The 23159-nt window shown below is 31.0% G+C and overlaps 3 protein-coding genes across 10 annotated transcripts; 2 read left to right on the forward strand and 1 right to left on the reverse strand.

Annotated features, from left to right (window-relative positions):
• Positions 1-2501: 2501 nt before the first annotated feature.
• On the reverse strand, positions 2502-9690 carry LOC123707996 (MARVEL domain-containing protein 1). Of its 2 annotated transcripts, none has more exons than XM_045658403.1 (5): positions 9568-9690; positions 9165-9232; positions 8689-8827; positions 6790-7056; positions 2502-5580 (listed from the first exon to the last, which is right to left on the reverse strand). In XM_045658403.1, exons 3-5 carry the CDS (start codon positions 8821-8823, stop codon positions 5434-5436), a joined length of 549 nt encoding a protein of 182 aa, XP_045514359.1. In that variant the 5' UTR covers positions 8824-8827; positions 9165-9232; positions 9568-9690; the 3' UTR covers positions 2502-5433. The 2 variants fall into 2 exon arrangements, with proteins under 2 accessions (XP_045514359.1, XP_045514358.1); XM_045658402.1 differs by lacking the exon at positions 9568-9690 and adding an exon at positions 9376-9415.
• LOC123707997 (plasmolipin-like) lies at positions 9633-12661 on the forward strand. 5 transcript variants are annotated; one of them, XM_045658404.1, is made up of 5 exons: positions 9633-9758; positions 9966-10196; positions 10268-10393; positions 10677-10943; positions 11293-12661. In XM_045658404.1, exons 3-5 carry the CDS (start codon positions 10274-10276, stop codon positions 11419-11421), a joined length of 516 nt encoding a protein of 171 aa, XP_045514360.1. In that variant the 5' UTR covers positions 9633-9758; positions 9966-10196; positions 10268-10273; the 3' UTR covers positions 11422-12661. The 5 variants fall into 5 exon arrangements, with proteins under 5 accessions (XP_045514360.1, XP_045514361.1, XP_045514362.1 ...); XM_045658405.1 differs by having other exon boundaries at positions 9644-9758; positions 9960-10196; XM_045658406.1 differs by lacking the exon at positions 9633-9758 and adding an exon at positions 9792-9903 and having other exon boundaries at positions 9960-10196.
• A 4319-nt stretch (positions 12662-16980) lies between these two features.
• LOC123708657 (mitochondrial uncoupling protein Bmcp) lies at positions 16981-22481 on the forward strand. Of its 3 annotated transcripts, none has more exons than XM_045659475.1 (7): positions 16981-17380; positions 17554-17701; positions 18050-18254; positions 18649-18906; positions 19483-19560; positions 20127-20253; positions 20550-22481. In XM_045659475.1, exons 1-6 carry the CDS (start codon positions 17317-17319, stop codon positions 20244-20246), a joined length of 873 nt encoding a protein of 290 aa, XP_045515431.1. In that variant the 5' UTR covers positions 16981-17316; the 3' UTR covers positions 20247-20253; positions 20550-22481. The 3 variants fall into 3 exon arrangements, with proteins under 3 accessions (XP_045515431.1, XP_045515432.1, XP_045515430.1); XM_045659476.1 differs by having other exon boundaries at positions 20605-22481; XM_045659474.1 differs by having other exon boundaries at positions 20127-22481.
• The last annotated feature ends 678 nt before the right edge of the window (positions 22482-23159 follow it).

Consider the following 23159-nt stretch of genomic DNA (forward strand, 5'->3'; position numbering starts at 1 on the left):
TGAGCTGTAAAGGCCCTTAAGGCCAACAGCGAGATTCCATTCTCAAAAAAAAATAAAATAAACAAAAGTAGTACATTTCTTAAAATAAAGCCTAAGCGACAACTCATTAAAACTACGAATTTAATTATTTTATATTCAAATGCTATACTTAACTATTTTTCAATATTTGTGGCACCATCTGATGTTTAATATTCTAACTAAATCGTTGGTTAAAATCACGTACTATTTACAATAGCCCAATTACTATTTACCAGTAATAGATATAACCACGGAAAAGCGAGATAATTTTTGGCAGGAAACTCTATTGCCACTGTCTGGTTTTAACAGGCGAGCCTCTACTAATGTGATAATGCCATTACTTTCACTCAGATATCAATATTTTATCCTACTAGTATTATAAACGCGAAAGTTTATAAGTATGGATAGATGTTTGTTACTCTTTCACGTAAAAACTACTGAATGGATTGTAATAAAACTTTAAAATAATATAGCTTATACATCAGAATCACACATAGGCACACACATATTATAAAATTTATAGAGATATTGTGTGAATGTCCCAAATATGAAGTAGGAAAAAATGTACCATGTGCGAGCTATTCTGACGTGCATTGCCAAAACTGCTAGAGTTGAACATATGTAATCTATGATGGAAATGTTATCTTAAATATTCAATATCTTCACTCGCTTTCATACGCCACGCTAATATTAGGTCCTTACATATGAAATTGGCGTTTTGTATGGGAGGAACAAAAAGTCGAATATTTTGAAATATAATATATTTAATTAATCAAAGTATGAACAATTGTTTTCTATGCACTTTTGCCATCTCATAGGTAGTTCATTGATCCCTTTACTAAAAACAAAACCCTTTTAAAAAAACAGTCGGACGAGAATCAATAAAATCTGTGAAGGCGACTTGGACTGCCCCATCAGAGTTAAATTTTTTCCCTTGTGCAGTGTGTGGTCTAGCGTTGTCGTGAATTAGCAATGGCGTGGAGCAATTGACAAGCCTAGGTTGTTTAGCCGCTAGCTTTTCCATCATGGTTTGCAATTGCTGACAATAGACATCAGCCGTATTAGTCTGGCCAGATTTAAGAAAACTGCAATGAACAATACCGGCACTAGTCCACCAAACGCTTACAAGTAACTTTTTTGGGGTTAATTTTCGCTTGGGGCAGGATTTGGCTGGCTGGCCAGGATCCAACCATTGCGCTGAGCGCTTCCGATTATCGTAAAGAATCCATTTTTTCATCACAGTTAATGATTCGGTTTAAAATACCTTCATTATTGTGCCGGTTCAGTAATGTAACGCAGCAGTCGACGCGCGTTTGCCGGTTTGCTTCAGACAATTCGTGAGGTACCCACCTTTCAAGCTTTTTAATCTTCCCAATTTGCTTCAAGTGAATTAAAACAGTTTTATCACTAACACCGCAGCCTGCAGCTAACTCGGACGGGGTTTGCGATGGATGCGCTTCCACAATAGCCTTCAATACTTCATTATCAACTTGGGTCTTAGGCCGTCCACGGGGCTTGTTCTGCAGGTCGAAATTTCCAGAACGAAAACGTTGGAACCAAAAACGAACTATGTTTTCTTTTGCAACATGACCGCCATACACATCATTCACCCTTCGAGTCGTTTCCGCAGCACTAGTGCCACGGCGGAACTCGTACTCGTAAATAATGCGATACTTTTAGTTTTCCATTTTGTAAAAAGAGTGACGCAAACAGAAAAAAACAGAAGGAAAAAACAAATGAATGACGGTCATCGAAACACAAATACATGAGTAAATAGCTGTACAAATTTGAATTTGAAATTCCTAACCAAAGAGGAGGTATTTGAGGTCAAAGTGGCCAGTACGACAAAACGCCAATTTCATATGTAAGGACCTAATATAAGCTACTCGAAATACTAATCCTGCGCAGACGAAGTCGTGGGCACCATATTGCTCCGAGCTTATCTATATATGAAAAAAGGGACAAAATCCGTTTTTGGTGATTTCCATATACACACGGTTAGCTTGACAGACGACTTGCAGTCAGGTTTCGAACGCTCGACTTTCAGTTAGGATTTTACTTAACCACTAGGCTAACACTACTGCATTATCTCATATTACTATATCACCTTTTAGGGCGCTGTGTTCATTTACTAGCAACCACTAGCCCAATCATATATATCTCATCATTAAGACACGTAGAAACGTTGTTGTTCGTCAGTATTTTCGACTTACTTTACAAATACCAAGTATGTCTTTTAACTAACAAAACTTTTTTTACCAAATGTCGTGGCAGTTTGGTCAAATTGTCAAAATCGGTTAGTAGATCCAGAGATTACTCCCTTTAACCTCATAAGCTTTACCTCTTTAATATTCGACTGGTCATTGTTCTCACTTATACTAAATCACTAATATTTTTTGATCCTCCAGTGGTATAATTTAATTTGAATTATAATTTAATACCAGCTCAAATAAAAAGGCATTGAAGTAAACAGTTTATTAATGTTCAAATAACAAAGCGTAAATTACATTGCGATAATAAAATGCATTAGTAATGCTACAAAATTAGTGTTTATGTGAATCTAAAATATGCAATTTATAAATATAATATAAAAATAGTGTAAATACTATATGAGGTATATCAAAATTACCTTGCAAAAGAAATCGATGACAGCGTCAGATATGTTCTAGAATATTTTAGAATTTTTCATAGATAAAACTTGTCTTCTAACTGTCACGAAACTTATTTTAAGAATCAAGGCACTTTATACTGTATAGGTTATAAAAATAGTAAAACAAAACAATTTATAGTAAATTCGGAATGATTAACAGCAAAAACAACAAATGTTTAGTAATAGTAAATATTATTTATAAGAAATATATTTGGTTATTAAGGCACTCTATAAGGCATTATAAAAAACATCACTTAACACTTATAAAATTACACGATTTGAGAAGTACTATTTCTGTACAAAACATACGTAATAATACAAATCATATAACAGTAAAATCATGAATGCAAAAATATTGATATCTAAACAAAGTCTGTGCGATGTATGCCAAGTCTCATCATATCATTTGAAATGATTTTTATAAAGGAAAAGAAAATCTTTTATTATTACCAAATTTGTAACAGAAATAGTATTTTTCATAAAACATTAGAAATGTTACAATACAGGTACTGGTGTGGGTTCTTCTGTTTGATAAATAAACCATAGATTGGAAAGTTCTCGGCCTAACCGAGTAGTTACAACACTAGTTTTTACGGCGGAGAAAACGTCAGTTAACAAATAAATATATTAAACCATTAAATTTAACAGCAATAACTGTTCACTGTTATGTTATATAATCTTTAAAAAAAATATGAAATGGCAGTCTTAGAACAAAAAAACTAAGTCGTGTTTAAGGCATAGGGGGAGTATATAATAAAAAAAACCAAATAAACAGATACGTTATCATAATATGAGGATAGCCAGAGATTATGGTTTCTAACGTCTACTACTAAAAATCCTTATTTTTATTTTATTGTGTGCCACAAAGTACTGAGGCATTAATTGCATACACGTGCAGTTGTTTTCCTAGTCCAGCCGAGAACTTTTAACGTATCATATAACATTGTATTAAATTTATTCGTTAAAATATATAAAACCTTAAAAACAATTAAGTAACAAAATACTAAATTAAGGTTAAATTAAAACTTAACTTTAGGTGTGGAGTTACACCTTACAAAAACTAAATCTCTCCAATTACACCGCTTTAACAAGTATTTACACACTAACAGACAAAAACTCAAATGTGCTTTAGTTAAAACAGCAATAATACTAATTTCTATGCATACATTTAGGTCATGGTTCTCAGATACAAATTTTGAGCGAAAATACCCTCTATACTGTTAATACATAATTATAATACACATAACACTTTTTTCAACCATATCACTATGACTGCCGTGTTTCAAAATCTTTTATATTAATACATATAGGAGACACTGAATCATACCTTAAGGCACATAAAATAGAAACTAAAATCGGCAGTTGAAGTAAATTTACAGTGAGACAAATACGTTTTCCACTTTCACTTAAGAGATGTAAAGACTAGAAAATATTGCTATATAAATTGTTACAGAATAGTAAATGATTTATTTAATCGTATATAAAATAGTTGCGATATAAAAAAATATATATTAATGTGAGTGAGAGCATGCACAAATATTTAGCCATATAATAGCCATTTTGAACTAAATAAACTGTAGGAGTTTTCTGAGTAAAATTGTAGTACGGTTAATAATGTAAACGGCCAATATTTACCGTATACAAGGATAAATTAGTACAAAAGTTAGAGCTCTCGGCTCCAAAAATAGAGATTGATAAACAAACATGTTTTTTATATAGCAATAAGAAATGACATTTCCGTCGAATCAATTATTATCGTTGTCAAGAGATTTTTTAGGTACAAAATAAAATCGACCAAAAATAGATATAACTAGTTTCGCGCTGCACAATTACGCTATATCAGTATCCTGTGTGTATTTTCATGACTCGTTGATTACTGACAACTATATACAAATGTAAGTACTAGAATAAAAGCGAAACGTTTATGCTTTAACAAAAAAATCGTTTCACTTCAACAGACATCAACATCTGTCATTACATTTTGAGTTAAGGCTGATTTACGTTTGCTACTTTTTAATACGTTTTTAGCATTCTTTTTCCAAGAAATCTAAAAAACACGCATTTCGCAAATGTGAATGTGCTATGCTATAAAGCACGCTAAAAAATCCGACTGACCGTCAGATTTTTTATCGTTATCTGTGGTTTTAAAAAAGTGCGTTTATTAAAATGGCATCTGACAACTAAATTGTTATCAGAATACGAAAAACATGCCTGCTTATGGGATTCGTGCAGTGAAACTTATAAAAACAAAATTCTTAGAGACAATGCATATGCAGACATTGAAAAAACTTTAAACATAAATATAAATGATTTGACTTGACTTGATTTGATTTGCGATGCGAGTGCTTCGCTTTTGAGACAACTTCTGATGAAAATAGCAAAGCAAATGTATATCGGCATCTTAATTAGCACCCCTTTAGTTTAGCATGCTAAAAAAACCATGCTTATTAGCACGGAATTTATAGCAAATGTAAATCAGCTTTTAGTTTTATACGCGGAATAGTAATTAAAACATAAAAAACTCACCAATCAGGTACCTTATGAATTGGAAAGTGGCTAAAGTGGTTGTCGTCAAAATTTGCAAAAAAAGATTCGCATAATGTTGCAATCATATCTTGTACCTATTTATCCCGTGGCTCTAGAAACACTTATTTAAAAACGTTTAACTTGAAATATATTGTTTCGATATTTGATAGATAATTAATAGTCGTGTAGTGCGTTACTAAAATTGACAATGGTTCTTATCGATACTGTATTGCAAGATGTTAATAGCGGCCCCCTGGAGTGGTTATGGCTTCAGTAGTCTGTTTTGATACGACACGGGATCCCTGTGCCAGCCCACCCGCTCGCACTAAGCGAAACTTGAGGTACGCGTCAATCATGTACGCGAGCGTCGCAGCGAAACCAAAAAACTGTGTAGAAACAAATACAGATAAAACAACAATAATACTTTTGACATTTAACACCTTTCGTCTTCAGTCACCGTGACCACGCACACTGAAAAGTACGCGAAACGTCGGGAAAACATTTAGAATTATGTAAATAACTATAAGTTTTAATAATAATACATAGCTTTAATCCGTTCAAAAAGTGTTTTTCTTCATGTGTAGAAAATTCAATTGTGTTACTAATATTGAATACTAATTTCCATTAAAAAATTTACTACACTGGGCGTGAGAATGCAAACCGTGTTTTTACGTTTACGACGGTTACATCGCGTTTTCGACGTTTTGGAAATTTGGAGATGCTATTGACAAATCACAATCGAACGTAGCGCGTAGTGTTTCGTTCGCTCGGTTGTGATTCGATATAAAGAATGGAGTTCATGTCGCGTGTTGTCATCATATCAGTCACCAACTCGTTACGATGAAACAAAACGCTCATCTTTTGTTTTGCATTCCCAGTCCTCCGTTGTATTGGTGATTATAAAACTTTTGTAAATTTCTATAATTCAAAATGTACATAAATCGATCATTTATTTTATGGCTGTAAAATTAAAGCTACAATAACAGTTATCTTAACACTGTAACATTTAACGGCAGCTAGGCGAAGCAGTTACTCCAAAAATTTGGACTCCAAATTCCAAGTTCACAGTTCTATAATATTTTAATATGCTGTACAATTGTGTACAAGTATCGAAATGTGCGTTCTCCCATAGCTTGGACACAGATTCCACCCTATTAAAACAACCCTTTGTGAACAACAACATCATGGACAATTACAAATTTTCACCAACGTACAAAGGCTTCGATAAATGGAGATACTTGATGTTATTAAGTATTTCCCATAATACCAACTTTTTATAAAAAAATAATACTGAATTAATAGTAAATCTAACAACAACTCATTCTACGATATTCATAAATTCGGATTGTTAAGTGAGTTGAGTAAAACATTTCAAAAATTATCTTTAAAACTATCCACGAGATTACAAACTGCTTTGAACATAGGCAATTCGTTACAAATCTCAATCTGTCTAACTAAAAAAAACACTGCCCTATCCAGTCAACACCCATAACTCAACTGTTGTAACCCGGCAATGGAGCCTTTTTGTATAAATCATATGGATCGTAACACAATATTTGGTCACCTTTACTAATCTGTTATTATAAGAAACTTACGCTTGCTGCATAGTGGGCGTTATCCCCTACAGTCGTAGCAAGTATGGAGGCGATGAGGTAAAGCAGAGACCACACTGCTGCGAACAAAAACTCCAATCGCAGCCACGGGATCTTGTAGAACTTCTCTACGATGTGAAACAGGTAGAACCCCAGTAGGATGCCGGTAAACCAAAAGGCTATCATTGACACCCAACTGAAGTACGCACCCTTGCTGGCAGTGCCAACGCGAGAGCATACTACACAGATAAAACCCAGCAATGAGCCACCCTAAAACCAACATTACTATATATAAGAAATATTATTTATGTTTCTGTATTACCAAATAAAAAGAGTTATAATTATAAAACTACGCAAATAAACAATGTTTAAAAAGTTTCTTATTGATAAACCCGTGGTTCGATAAAAAATATCGTGGTTATATAAATCAATTATTTTATACCGAATACATTCCCTGCCCTAAGTCTAATAATTGTATCGGAATACATTTGAAAAAAATTACTTTATGTGTAAAAAAATTGGGTTTGCATTAAATTTATAATTTGTTTAAACAAAATAAAGCAAAATTCAAATTAAATAAATGGCGGCATTTTATAGCGACTTTGCTAAATACTTTTTATCTTATTAGAGAGGGTTGTTACCAGTCTCATTGAAGAAAAATACCAAAACATTTCACTTGTTAGTTATAATAATTATAGTCGCCGTAAAGGGGAATAATTATAATGATAATTGGATTTCAGATCAGCTCCGAAGAATTGTTTTTTTATAAATCAAGAATCCGTTTTCCTCGACATTACTGTATAATCTAGACTAATTTACTTGGCTTGATTGGTACCGAAGTGAGCTACCGATTTAGAAATACGTCGCCCTAATTTTTGACAACATATTTATTTTTAGTTAATGCTGTAGAATTTTCAGAACAACCCCTCATAAAATAGTAAATTTCCCTTACTAAATGATGGTCAATTATTACTAAATAATAAATAAAAAAAAGATAATCACGTATTTAGATAAGCCAGAGGAACTATAGCTATTTTTGTCATTTCAATTGATGAAATTTGGTTTCAGGTAAATGACGATACTTATTTTACTGGAGCTTTGAGTTTACGGACTATGTTGCACTACTGAGTGTTTATTAAAGAAATTTTCAAATGTATTGAGTTCCTGTAAAATAAAATATGACTGCAGATTACAAAATGGGCATTTATTTCATACCAGTAACCTTTACATTTCTGCTTATATAAATAGTTGGTCCTAAAGTTCTGTCATAAAAAATTATTGCATTCTATTTTTGAATGTATGACTATTGCTTTAAAATAAAACACAATCACTTTCCGTAATTTGTCATGATGGAGTGGACAATCAAAGAAAAGTGAATAGCTGTTATTGCATTCTTGGCCATGTCATTATGCTAGTTCTATTCCTTAATTAATGTACTATATTAATTGATATATTACTAATTAAAAACTGATAAGTACTTTTGTTTTTATCATTATTTCTCTTTATGACAGAACTTTGGTACCAACTAATGAGCTAAACCTCCTAATTATTTAAGTATTTTGATTCTACTACTGTTTATACAATGCTTTTGGTAAAGGCTCGCGAGACTTCGCCCTCAGAGCTTATCTAGAGTCCCTTATGTTAAAATCAATAAGTTTTTAACATACAGAAATGACACTTAGCACAGAGTTTTGAACCTGAATCATTTTTTAAGTGTAATAAATGTATTGTGAAGACTAGAAATCATACAAGATAAAATTATTGTTTCCTAATTAACCATTTTGAAACATGCATATGATATACCTAAAATTGAACTTCAAATTATATCATAATTTTATCAAGAGGGAACACTTCAGAGTTACCTTAGCAATACTAAATATTAAAAACTTTTATTATACTCACAACTTGCACAATTTTCAGCAAACCAGGCACAGTTTGTAAATAGGACTTATCAAATCGTATCCTTGTATTGACTGTGGTATTCGATGTAACAGTGGTAGTTGTTGAATGTTGTCCAGGGAAGCCAACCTCTGCCATTTTGCTTTATATAAAAGAAAATAAACATTCCTGATGTCAATAATAAAAAAATATTATATGGTATAGAATAGAATATTTTTCTAATTATAAACTATATTCTTTACAATGAATACCTTGAATCTAAAAAAACTACTTATTTTTAAAGCAAAATACTTCAATCTAATTATACCTTTCCGCCCACAAATATTTTATCAATACTGATAAAGCTGATAAGAACATGAAGGAATGCTGCAAATTAATAGTTTTTGAGTAAAATAAATTATTATGTATCCCTAAAATTTCAACGCTTGAGGAAAATAAGAAGTTATTATTAAAAAAACTATCATACCCATAATACTTACTTATTTGATTTTCAGAACTTATAATATTTTGATTGAATGAAGTTTACACTGCATCGGCCGCTTGTCACCTAAAATAACATTCTAGTTGAGCAAGAAATAGTCATAAATATAGAATTTATTATTAATTGAATGACTTCAGGCAAAAGTTAAAGAATTGCGCTAATAATATTTCACAGAATAAAGCAATAAAAATAGTCAAGTTACGTATTACCCGAAATTAAAAGTATTACAAATATTTTTTATTTTTTATTTTTACTGGAATTAAGCAATTAATTTTCAAGAAAAGTGAAACTTATTTCACATTAACAACACAGATGCATAATAATTTACTAATTAGATACCACAGATCAGTTAGTGATCTGTAAAGACGATAATCATGTTACTATTGACTGAGGGACACTACCTTCGAGACTGCTTATTTCTTTTGTAATTTCAATTAAGCTCTTACTTCTTAGGTACCTATTGTGATCTAATCAAAACTATTTTAAACTGTGTTCAAACAAGTTTAAACCTTCCAATATTTAAAAGTTGATCACAGGTGACAATTCTGAAGACTGTGGAAATAATTACATGACAGTGCTAAATAATTAATAAGTATATAATAATAATCTGTATTCTGTGTTGGTGTTTGTTATTAATTTTATCATTGTATAATTAACATTCATATATTGTAAGTTGTACTATTATAACTTTGAGTCAAGCTCCCATTTAATGAAGTAACAACTACTTTCTGTTTGAGGTATACGTCCTTATTTTTACTTAGTTCATCAATTGAAAATCAAAGCGCATTGCAAGTTTCAGGATCTGATGATTCTAACATATATTCTATTTTAAAAAATGAGTCATGGTCATATTTACGCAATATCGCTTACTAATTTAGTCAAGGAGACGTGACTATGAGAACATTGTGCTCTTATCAATGTGATGTCGAGGAGTACTAAAGTGTGATTTGTATATGGTTTACATTATTGCTCAAATGATTGGACTGCCAAAGATGTTCTCTTATTAATTTACAAATACAAGCACATTGAGGTAAGTTTCGCTTAAAAGTCACTTGGTAATTCTTATTCCTACTACATTATCAAAAAAATCTTTAATTCCAGATAATAATGTCTATACAAAATAACACTCAATCGATGGGATCATCTAATGTAGTATTCAACACACAAACAAGATTTGACACCACATATGTGAAGACCAAACAGGGTGTCATTAAAATTGTTGAAATTGTAAGTTAAATAAGATTATGTTTAAGTTATTAACAATTTATAAAAACCATACAGAAAATCCAAATAGATCTTATAATGATGTTACTAATGATTTTTTATAGCATTAGACTTTTAAATCTTAAGCTTCATAAGAGATAAATAAATGGTTTACATATGTTTTGAATTGATAATTTGATTGTATGTTTATGTACTACTTCACTACATTGTGTGAAAATATTTACAACACGATTTTACTTTATGCAATATTTTGTGGACCCTGCCCTCTTTAAGTTCTTTTTTTTAGATCCTTGACTTGCTAGGCTTTATATGTATTCAGTCTTCTGCATTCTGGTCCAACTGGCGTGGAGTTTATTTTAATGTGACTGCCCACTTGGGGCTGTGGTTTTCTGTGATACTTCTTTTACTGTATATGTTCCACTTAATAGAAAAGTATCATAATATTAAATGGCTACATATAGAAATGATTGGATGTGGAGTTGTAACATTCCTTTACCTCATAGCATCTACAATTGTGGTAGCTTTTGGAACGGCTACATATTCTGCAGCAGGGGTAAGTAAGCCTATCTGTGGCATTTAACTATACCAATTAGATGAGATTTCGTTAATTTTTTTATACAACATAAATTCAGAGCTATCAACTTTGGCTTTGGTAACCTTTTATAAAACAAATTATTGTGTTCAAATGATTTGGGAATGTATTTGTAAATTACATACAACTATTTTCTTACCTATTCCAGTAATTGGACCTTATTTATATTTAAAACAAAAAAGTATTTATCTGCTTAATGATAAAAAGATAAGTTGGATGGAAGTGCTTCCTGATTTATAATAAAAAAAGGCACTTGCTAAGAGGTGTCACTCACGTCGCGTCGCGTTAATATATAATTTTATTTTTTCAGTTCTTTGGTTACCTAGCTATGGTGTTGTATGGGTTTGAAGCATTCACCAAATTTCAAGCAATAAAGTGTGGTGAATTGGCACAAGGCAGCCGTGTAATAACTAAACAGACACATGTGACTACACCCTGAACATTACCTTAAGATCTAAACCAGAAAAATGTATTTTTTATATAAAATAATTATAACTAATGCAGCCACAAATAAAGGTTTGTTATTGAATTGAAAACTTAAAAATAGCAACAAAATGCTTTGTTTTATAGAGAATTTACTTAACACAATCAATAATTTGTTATCATTGTATGCCTAAATATTTTTTAATTTAACTTAGTTTAATTTTAATAATATGACTATGATTTACTACTGAAAATTAGTTCATACATCACTGTTTCTTATAAATCAGGCAGACTTTTACTAAAAGTATCCATGGTTTGTTAAAAGTAACAAGTTTTAGTATATAAGATTAAAATGTTTACCAAAGCTTCTGCCTTAAGTATTGTGTATTCTCTTATGTCCGCCTATTGTCACAATCACACTGAATAATAAATATTATACAAAACTGAAAGGCATTTATAGAATTTAAGTTTAATGTATTTGTGCATCCATTGTACTTAGGAAAAATGGCAATCTTTAACTTATCATGTGGCTTGATTGTAATTGGTCTTAATATGCTGTTGATCAATAAAGATCAGCTGCTGAGATGCTTTATTGATCAACAGCACAATGTAGTATTCTAACACTCAAGATTTTTATATTCAACAGCATTTCATATATCATAAACACTTAACTTTTGGTTACATGTTAAACAGAGTATTCTTAAAAGATAATTAGATTAAAAGTCGGTAGTCACACAATAAGTCAACACTTATGTAAATATTCTCGTGAATGCTCTATAACTAACTAAAATGTATATAAAATTATTTTGAAAGAATTTTCATTCATATAATATTATAAATTATTATAGCCTATATGCTTACACTATGCTTAAAAAAATTGTCCGTCCTCAGCTCAGTCTCATATTAAATATTGTGTATATTTTGTATAACTTTTATTAACACTTATATTGAACTTGTAGATATTTTAGCAATTTTTTGTATAAAATTTAATATTAAATGTTTCTAAAATGTATGAAGTAAAATTACATATACATGTTAAATGCATGTGTGTTAAGTGAAGCATGTAAAAAAGAAATTGGTATGTTTGTAAATTATGACAAGATTAATTTAAATATTCATTAGTTTATAATCTTACATTTACTTGAAATGAAATAGTACTTTACAATCTCAAGTTACTGCTCAGTATGTACAAAGCTCTGTTTGACAATTCATCCTGTAATTTATTTAACAAAATAAAACAATTTATTACTTTTTGATTTTTTAATGTTTTGATAGCTACGTGTTAAACAGAATAGATATCAAAATATCAATTACTTGTATAAACTGTAAATACATAGTTACAAATAATACTTAATTTTATACTATTTATAATTGTTAAGGCACTTGACATCTCATAGATGCCATTTTAGTTAAATATTAAATGTATGCCAACAAGATGTAATTGCTATTTGAGGTTTGTATAGGACACAAGTTAACAAAACAAGTTCTTAAGTAACACATACATGCACAATAGAAAAATATTGAGTTTTAAAGTTGTTGTTTGTTTATTTAGTCATCATATATATATCAGTCTATTAACACTAACTATAAATATGGCATATTTATGCATGTAGCTTAATTATAAAACAAATCCCTAATGATCGCGCTGCACTGTTTTTTTTTTATTTATAAAAATTAAAATAATTTAATTATATATATATTGCTTGATCTTCATTAAAATTAAAACTTAATATTAAGAAAACACGTTTTGAACGGATTAAAGCCAAGTATTATTACTAAAAACTTAGAATTATGTAAATAATTATAAGTTTTAATTTCGTTCCGACGTTTCGCGTGAGTGGTCACGGAGTCACAGTTTTTAATAATAATACATAGCTTTTATTCATTCAAAGTGTTTTTCTTAATGTGTAAAAGCTATTTTAACAAAAGACAATACCTTAATATTATTCGCTGGTTGAGTTATAAAAAAATATATTTTAGAAATGTATTGTACAGAATCTACTTGTGTTGCTTAGAGCTATAAAAGTTATATATGTATTTCCAAATTACTAAGTGTGATAAAATTTTTGTTATTGTGCTGGTAACCCTCTCTTCCAACCTTTGTAGTTTAAGTATGCATCAATACCATATGTCACAATAGCACAAAATCCAAAAAACTGAAAAAGGTTTTTTATTAGAAGTAAGATTAACAATAATTTATCACTCTATCACTTTTAATAATATTATTATAATATATATGTATATAATATTATATATATAAATATTTATACATAGAAAAACAATGCTAAAAAGCTTTTTGGTAGCCCTTTAAGTATAGGGTGTCTCAGTAAGAGTGCACTTTTTAAAATTTGAATTTTAAAAAGTGCACTCTTACTGAGACACCCTTTATTTATACACACTTTTACAATTACAATTTTGATGTTCGAGACTCTTACAGACAGACTTAGGGCTGAGTTTATTTCTGAAGTCTCTTAATCTAATAGCTTTCTTTTACTTTTTTCTCTGTGTAGTTGGCAGTGTATATCAAAGTTTATGGCAGATGTCGAAAATAGTAGGATTGTATAAGATACATATCCAATGTTATTCAATGTAAATTATGAAAATATTTCAGTCGTCCAAATGTATTTTCTATTGTCACATTTTATACAATAATTATATAAATACAAATATGAAATTTTATTAGAACTCACCCCAACAGCATACCCAACACTTTCTCCAATAGTAGTAGCAAATATACTAGTTCCAATATAAGCCAAACTCATTGCAATGCAATAGAAAAATTGGATTTTTTGCCATGGTATATTATCATACTTTTCAACAAAATGAAAGAGGTACATTAAAAACAAGAATATTGTCAAGATGTTTCCAATCCAATACAGAATGTTATAGAAGATGGCTGATATCCAAGACCAGGAAACTTTGATACAAATAAATCCGATGAAATTACAGACCTGTGAAGCCATATTATAATTTAATATATGTTATTTATTATAATATGAGTAAAAGATAATAACGACCTACCACTTCTACTAGCTGAAGAATTCCTGGAGTAGTTTTTATGTAATTTTTATCAAATTTAAGTTCCTTTTTGGGTGGCGGTGGAGGTGGGGTATTTCCTGGGTTTTGTACAAAATGATCAAACATTGTATAGATCAAAACCCAAGTAATATTAAAGTAATGTGGAAAACCTGCTTATCACCAAGTCATGTATAATAAATCGTAAACTTCTTATCTGAAATCAAAAGGTATTTACGTTAATCTATTGATCATACGGTTATACCAACATTTTAAATTTACTAATTGTAGCATGAGCAAGATATTAGCTATAGTTAAAGAGATCATTTATTATAAATTAAGTTTTTATATTACAAATGGCACTCACACAATATTTCGTAAAAATTATTCTTAATTTAAAAATGTAACTGATACTAACCATTAGATTAAAGTTAACTTAATATATAAGGAAACTAAATAGCAAAAAACTTGTTTAGTTTGTACAATAATTTACATAATTTTCCTTAAGTTTGATTTTAGGTTTTATAGCGGTTAAGTGTTTACTGTATTAAAAATCAAAACAATACACACTTAAAGTTAAACGAAACTTGACAATTGACATCAATCTTTTGTGGAGTGTCGACGGCCCTCACTCATAAAACGTGGTCTGGAGATTCGTTGAGTTAAAGTCTCGAGTACATACTAAAATTTCGATATGCTTGCTTACTCGGTAATTTATATACCTAAAAAAATATATAAAATGATATTGAATACTTTTCTTAAAGGCTCATTTTTACGCTTACTGTCAAAACTTAAGTGTTTACATAAATTATATAATTCATATTTAACAAACTGACATTTGAATGAATTTCATGGTAGGCCTTTTATACGCCAATATGAAACAATTATATATGTGGATATCTTGAGAAAATATCAGTGCAAAATAGTTACTTCACTTTATTTCTTTAATGGCGACCTCTGTGTAAATCACAATTCCGCCAATGTCGCCATCTAAGTCTTAACACGGTGAGGATAGTTTTGATAAATAGAATTTAATCTAAGCAAAGTTACCTAAAACAAGATGACAACACAATAAAGACACACACAGACATATCTATGATATAAAAATGAATTGCAAAATGTGTTGATAAGCGCATAACTCTACAACGCCTGGAACAATTGTACCAATTCTTTTTTTAAATGTTCGTTGAAGTCTGGTTGAAGGTTGGTTTTTACGACGAGAAAAATTCGAATAATTTCCGGGAAAACCCTAAAACAGCCCTTTTCTTTTTCCCATACAAACGTTTTGTTAATAAAATGTAGAGTCAATTTGAACTTTATTGCTATTCAATAAAGTTCATATTAAATTACAAGCACTCACTCAAACAAATCGCGTTGAAAAAAGGATTTAATTTTTGAATTATTAATTTAATATCCCTATCTGAGCAAAATTATTTGAATACCTACTAATAGGAAAATATATCAATGAGGCAAAGAATTTTTAAATATTTGTCACTTTTAGGTTCCCACTATCCATTTAGATTATTTTCCAATCAGGTTTAGTTGAAGCCCTCTTAGTTTGAAGTCCTCTAGCAGACATCCCAGTCGGGGTTTTTTAGTGGGTCACAGAAGAATGGCCAAAGTTCGTGGAAGCGAAGATACTTTGGTCACCCGAGCTGAACCTCTCACATCGGCCTATAATCAGGGTGATGGCAGAACCATCACCCTTATGAGTTTTTTTTTTGCGCCGACTATAAAATTGGTAGGAACAAAAAACTGCCACATTTCAAATCTGTTTGACAGGACGAAGTCTGTGGGGTCCGCTACTAATAATATATAGAAGAGGTTAACGTATATGGGTATGGAGTATGGAGGGGAGAATCTTATTTATAATTTTAACTTAATAACAGAAATAAAATTCTCTAAAATCTTGACGACAAAACTGGATGGGAGTGAAAGTAAGGAGTTAAGGTTACATGGACCAGGGAAATTTGGAGGAAGAAGGATAAATAACGAGTCATTAATTAAGGAACAGTTAAAAATATATGGTCTGGCGAGCCTTCGTCTGCAATAGCTTCACCTGAAAATAAGGAGGAAGTTTATAACTCAATACTATTTTGAATGAAGGGTCCCATACTGACGCACCGATGCATTCTTTACTGGGAAACTTGGAGGCATCAGTATACATCGGTAACCAACCCTGCCAGTCTTTTGAATTTTTTTACCAAAAACAGATGGAAGCTTGGGGGGATTCTTTTTAAATTCTTAAGTGTATAATATATAAGTGTGTGTATAATATATATATAATTATTTTTGGATCAAAAGTGAGGGATTCGTAACTATTTAAAATAAGGTATTACTAGGGAAACTTTCAACGAGATTAGGAAGACAAGAAAGTTTATTGAAACTGTGTAATAGGCATGGAACATTACTAGAACTATACTAGAAGGCATTGTGAAAAAGTAAAGAATTCGAATCAAAATGACACGTGATAATGAATGACCATGAAGTGCGCACTGCGCATAGATTATTATCAGTGTATGGTGTCAGTTGACAATTGGCATTTACAGAATACAGGGGCTGAGGCTGTGCTCACGCTGTGCCCACTTTAACTCATTGAATTTCGTTTTCTTCTATTTGATCTGTGAATTGTAATTTTCATGTAAAACTGTGTTCATTAATCGAATGTGTATTACATGTGTATTCTAAATTATAAACAACGACTACCGAAAAACTGAAAAAGAACAATGTATTAATTTTGTTAAAGAACTTGTGTAATTATTACAACCCACTAAGTGCAAACAATTGATAAGTCTTAATATTATATAGTGGAGTTTAAACATCAAAACAAATAATTAAAAAAAGAGGGTTTCCTTAATAACTATTGCTTTTATAACTTTACCTACTCTTGCATGTAATGGGAAATAGAGATTGGAGACCGTTTATTTACGGCGGCCTAGCGTCGATTGTTGCAGAGTTTGGTAAGTTTACTTTCTTGAAAGTAATGCACAATTATATAGGTAGAGAAAAAAGAGCACAACTTTAATATACAATGTTATATTTTACATTAAGAAGTTAATAAAAAAATATTTTATTCAATATTCATCTTGTTTATTGATTATTGAGTTATGCTAAGAATTATTATTTTCCCTAGGCACTTTTCCTATTGACACAACTAAGACTCGGCTACAGATCCAAGGGCAAAAGATAGATCCTCGACATGTTGAGTTGCGATACACAGGAATGGTGGATTGTTTTGTTAAAACTTCAAAACAAGAGGGTGTTAAAGCACTTTACTGTGGGTGAGTTTGTTTTCAGTGTAGTTTACTTATTAGTTTAATTAACTCAGAGAATAATCCTGTTTTTAACAATAACTCAACATTTTATTTAGCCATGATCAATTCATAATCCAAATTGTGTTTAATTGATGTTTAAAAATTTAGTTAATACATTTAATGCAAAACATAAAACAAACACCTTTTGAAACCATAGAGTGAATGAACTATGCATATGTTCTAACAAACTTATTATAGATGAAAGGTTTAATAAATTCTGCCCTGTTATCTGAGGAATTAAAGTCTAATTACATATGTTATGATTTTGCTTTTACTAATAAAGTCTATTATTGACAAGCTCTTTGAACCTTTCAGTATCTGGCCAGCAGTGCTTAGACAAGCAACATATGGTACTATTAAGTTTGGGACATATTATTCAATGAAGAAGGCATTTGCTGCCAGGCGGGCTGATGGTGGTACTCGAGAACACTTAGCAACTAACACATTTTGTGCTGCATTTGCAGGAGGACTGTCTAGTGCAATAGCTAATCCTACTGATGTCCTCAAAGTTAGGATGCAGGTATTATTAAGTGTTAACTTTATTCAAAGATTATAAGATGATATGTCAATGTCTTATTTTTGTTAATTAAGTATAAGTTTAATATTTGTTATAATTAATTTAAAAAGCATTTAGTGTTAACCAGTGTTAACACTTAACAATTTAAAAAGCATTTAGTGTTAACCAGTGTTAACACTAGGTCAGTACCTATTAAAAATTTTTCTTCACACAAAACAGGTTGTTGAGGGATTTATTTAATAGTATTTATATAAACTTAAATGGTTATAAAATGTATTAGATACATTATTTATATATTACATATAAATTCCTACATTGTCTTGATTAAGTCACAGTCTGAATGCGTCCAATGAGAGTTTCTGTATTTCTGATAAACCTAAGCAAACCACGTTTTCAGATTGGTGATGAGAAGCGCAACATAGTGCGTTGCTTCATCGATATATATAGGATTGAAGGGGTGGCAGGACTGTGGAGGGGCGTAGCACCCACTTCGCAACGAGCGGCATTAATCGCAGCCGTGGAGTTGCCCGTGTATGATGCGTGTAAGCGTAGGCTTACTGCCCCATTAGGGGACCGACCTCTTAATCATTTTGTGTCTAGTCTGCTCGCTAGTCTTGGTAGCGCAGTAGCCAGTACACCACTTGACGTTGTTAGGGTGAGTGAACCACAAAGTGGTTTTAATTGTTTTTATAACTAAGCATAGACAAAGTAAGTGTTCATCCAACTCCCACCTTTATCACTAAAAGTTATAACCTCTATGATTGTTTCATAAATGGTATAAATTTGTTTTTGTATAAATAGTGCAGTAGACCCTCCTGATGTGCCTGTGCCGTCTATGTACACTCACGTTGCCAGAAGGCTCGCAAGTGCAATGCCGGATTTAAAAAAATTGGTACACTCTTTTCAAAGGACCTAAGTCGCACTGGTTCGGAAATACTTAAGTGTGTTTTTCGCTTCACAAAGTGATGTGATGAGTGATGAGCGGCGAAAAGTGTCTCAAAGACCCTCATTTTTTGTGTGTGTGTTGCGTCATTAACACTTGGCTAAAAGCCAGAAATATCTTCGATCAGCAGGTATCTCTGGTAAAAAATATGAGAGAAAAAAAGGGTTTCGCCAGTCGATGATTGATAATTTTCATATGGCGTAGTTTTCGCATGGTACATGAAGATAATGTGTTCATTTTTTTTTGGGATGTGTTGGTATAAGTAACAAAGTGTTTAATAAATTTCAGACGCGGCTTATGAACCAAAGAAATGTCAGGGATCCAAGTATACAGATATACAAAGGGACTGTTGACTGCTTTGTACAGGTATGTTTTTAATGTGTATATAATGACCAATGAACAATCGCTAAACCTAAGATTAGGTTTGGTTATATTGAATTCACTAATATTTGAAAAAAGATAAAATGTGTCAAGTTAGCTAATGCTATTTACTGATGCATAAAAAATTGTAATTTAATAAAATATCAGATAACAATATTACGTTTTACTATATATAGGTACGCACAGTTACAGACTATTGCTATATTGCTACTCAGGGTTGCTGTTTTACAGATAAAATAAGTTTTATATGGCATAGACCTTTGACTTCTTTGATACACAAAAAGATCATATAATATGGAACCTGAGGCCAAGACCCATATAGGGTTGCAGCGTTTACACTGCTTTGTATAGACACCAAAATTGCAAAGAAATAAGCATGTCATGACCACAAATTGACATGTGTCAGAAGAGATGAACTTCTTATTGATCTGACCTAACCAAACAGTGCCATCCCAAATGCTATATTCAAAATTACTTTACGCTTGTACAACGGCAATGAGGCATATAAAAGGTTGGAAACCACTGGATTATTTGATCTTTATTTATTGCAGACAGTACGCAGTGAGGGTGCGCGTGCGCTGTACAAAGGCTTCATACCAACATGGCTCCGTATGGGGCCGTGGAATATTATCTTCTTCCTCACCTATGAGCAGCTTAAGGCTCTCTACTAAACATAAAGTATGTACTAAAAAAATAAAAGTATAGGAAACTCCCATATCTTTCCTAAACTTTTATTTTTTTACATTTACATAGTTGTCATAAAATTAATTTAACGTATGAAAGGTTTGTGTAAGGGTCAGGACTAATTCATTCAACATATTAAAATACAATAACTTGTATACCTGAAACAATTATAGCTTCAGTGAGAGTCTAACTCGGGACCTCTGGCCTATCTATTTACCCCCTTATAAATAAAATCAGGCTTATTTTCATTTAGAACTTTTGTCTCTTACTCTCAAATTCTTTGTATGCAGTGTTGCACCGAGAAACATAAACATACTTAAAGGATTCTTCTGTTCTGTTTGCCAGATCTTCATGGAATTAGTTCAATTTCTAGTTTAAGTATAATTTTATTGTTTACTGTTTGTGAATCTGTTAACTAGCCAAATATTATGTATATTTGAATATACTAAAGTCAATTTGAAATACCTTCACTAGCAACATTAACTAAAATTATAAGGTTTGGACATAAAGTTTAAAGAATTTATCTGTTCTGTGCGCTTGATAATTCATCAATTTTAGAGACTGGCAAGGCACTTACCTTTTGGCGGTACCGGTTTTTAATAAATCACAGAAATTTGAAATAGCTACATTATATACAACAAACAAATAAAAAAATATGATTTATATTCAGTATAATAATTGACTTTGGTATAAGAAACTATAGATTAGATGCAAAACATATCATTTATAAGGCACATAGTGCAGTACTTCCTATAATTTTAAGTTCACATTTTGTCTTCACGACGCGTTCAAAATTATATTTTAAACTTTCGTTAAGAATCTAAAGTTTTTTTCGTTAAAAATACATTAAGTCTTAGATTTGGGGGATTCTAATATTACCGTAAAATAAAAACTATAAATTGTCTTCACAATGTTTTTTTTTGTTTCAAGTTTATATAAAAGTTTATATCATACAGCATGTAAATATAATTCTTTATGTGTAATACACACAAGAATACATAGATACAATCTTCGCATATTCTGTCACGCAATGTCGTGAAAGACATTACATTTACACAATTATATAATAATTTGTTTCGTAGGTCACGCTAATCAGGAAATACTGGTTCAAACTATTGTTTTGTGTTGGATATGTCACCGTAAAATTGTATATACCGTTAGATTGTAATCTACCTCTCGGAATTGTGAACTGTCGAAAGATTGTGAACCTTAACGTACTGCTTACAATTTTACGTATTATTGTTCGGGAGATTGTAATCTATCGAGTTGAAACCGTCAAATTGTGAAACGGAACGCAACTCGTCCTGATTGGTTGGACGGCATATGCCCCGCGCCACCATATTTGTTTATTCTACGGTCTACTATAAATCCGACCATTCAGGGACAGCCTTCGGACAGTTGACAATTTTAAGATTGTGATTTGACGTTTTCACTTCGATCGATTACAATCTTCCGAATAATAATACGTATAATTGTAAGCAGTACATTGAGGTTCACAATATTTCGACCGTTCACAATGTCGCGAGATACATTACAATCTAACGGTATTTACAATTTTACGGTGACAGATATAAATAGAGATGTAGAGTATTCTATGGGTATGTATAGCTGTAGAGTATGGCTATATAGAGTAAAGATTCGGAAACGTCAAAATAGGATTTTGACACATGAAAGTCATAGAAGCATTGGCTACATAAAAAGCATTGAATTTATTATTTTCGCGGAGCGCGTCGTCGTAGATAATATTATCTATACATTATGTTTTATTAAAAAGAAGCTTCCTAGAATAGACTTCTGGCTTATATTATATAGAAAATGATGCAAATATCCGAGATATAGCTGAAGTGATAACTTTAATATGTATTTGTGATTTTGCAAACATTTATTAGTATTGTATTTGATTACATGGGATTTTCCCGTATTTTTACTATTAACTTCATGCTTTTTATGCTGCATTTTTTGAGTTTTTATTTATTTGTATTATTTTTATTGGATTGTTTTACGTTTGGTTATATTTAACAAGTCGTGGTTGTTGTTGATGTTTTTAAACAAACAGTTGTACGATAAGAATAATTTACGTTTAGTAGCAATTACTACTGACGTAGAACTACGCCATTATCAATATTTTGAGATTAATACGATATACGGTATATTTTATACTACAAAAAATAGTAATCTCATATACAGGTTAAATTATAATATTTTTATTGTATTTTAGAATTTTGGAAAGTGTTTTCCAAAAATATACAAATTAAGTTTTTCATTGAATATTTAGTATGCCACAGGCCACATACATCTTGCAGTATGTATGTACAGTATGAAATAAAATAAAATTTATAGATTTTGTTTAACGAGAGCATTGTCTAGCTTTTTCAAATGGCATTAATAAAATTCAATCTTATACGCATGTGTTGCTAAGATGTTTCCATTAATTCGTTGGCTTGTAATACGATATTTTACAAATTGTGTACCAGTTAAATGTTTAAAACACAATCATTTGCCCAAATATTTTGTTGGTGGCTCTATTTATGTATCTATAAATCAGCTCCATTGGGCTTGATAGCTATTTCACTTAGCCAAACGAATTGTAACTAGCGTTGCGAAAAATACTTACAGCGTATTAGCCGTTCTACGTCTCAAAAGAGTATTTATTATATCGCTTTAACATTTAGTGTCGATGGAAAGTTAGCGAAATATGTCTATATTTGAAAAAATTACTTTTGATGAACACAGCAATCAGTTGCTAATTCTGTGGTTTATAAGTTTAATTAATGATATATATTTTATAGATGTACCGATTACTAATTATAAATATTGTATTTATGTATATTCTAAGAATATTAATTTAACGCGGCACAAATGTAAAAATTGAGCTTGTAAGCTTTTGTGAATAATATTTA

Source organism: Pieris brassicae, chromosome 4 (genome assembly GCF_905147105.1).
Source record: "Pieris brassicae chromosome 4, ilPieBrab1.1, whole genome shotgun sequence".
In the NCBI taxonomy this organism is placed as follows: domain Eukaryota; kingdom Metazoa; phylum Arthropoda; class Insecta; order Lepidoptera; family Pieridae; genus Pieris; species Pieris brassicae.

Bases quoted from the DNA above. Each gene is read 5' to 3' on its own strand.
- LOC123708657 (XM_045659474.1), top strand. From the start codon at position 17,317: ATGGGAAATAGAGATTGGAGACCGTTTATTTACGGCGGCCTAGCGTCG. The intron at 18,255-18,648 runs GTATTATTAAGT...CCACGTTTTCAG, and splicing joins TCCTCAAAGTTAGGATGCAG to ATTGGTGATGAGAAGCGCAA. The intron at 18,907-19,482 runs GTGAGTGAACCA...AATAAATTTCAG, and splicing joins CACCACTTGACGTTGTTAGG to ACGCGGCTTATGAACCAAAG.
- LOC123707997 (XM_045658404.1), top strand. From the start codon at position 10,274: ATGTCTATACAAAATAACACTCAATCGATGGGATCATCTAATGTAGTA. The intron at 10,394-10,676 runs GTAAGTTAAATA...TCTTTTTTTTAG, and splicing joins TCATTAAAATTGTTGAAATT to ATCCTTGACTTGCTAGGCTT. The intron at 10,944-11,292 runs GTAAGTAAGCCT...TTATTTTTTCAG, and splicing joins CTACATATTCTGCAGCAGGG to TTCTTTGGTTACCTAGCTAT.
- LOC123707996 (XM_045658403.1), bottom strand. From the start codon at position 8,823: ATGGCAGAGGTTGGCTTCCCTGGACAACATTCAACAACTACCACTGTT. The intron at 7,057-8,688 runs GTGAGTATAATA...TGTTGGTTTTAG, and splicing joins TGCTGAAAATTGTGCAAGTT to GGTGGCTCATTGCTGGGTTT. The intron at 5,581-6,789 runs GTAAGTTTCTTA...GTTTCTACACAG, and splicing joins ACGCCCACTATGCAGCAAGC to TTTTTTGGTTTCGCTGCGAC.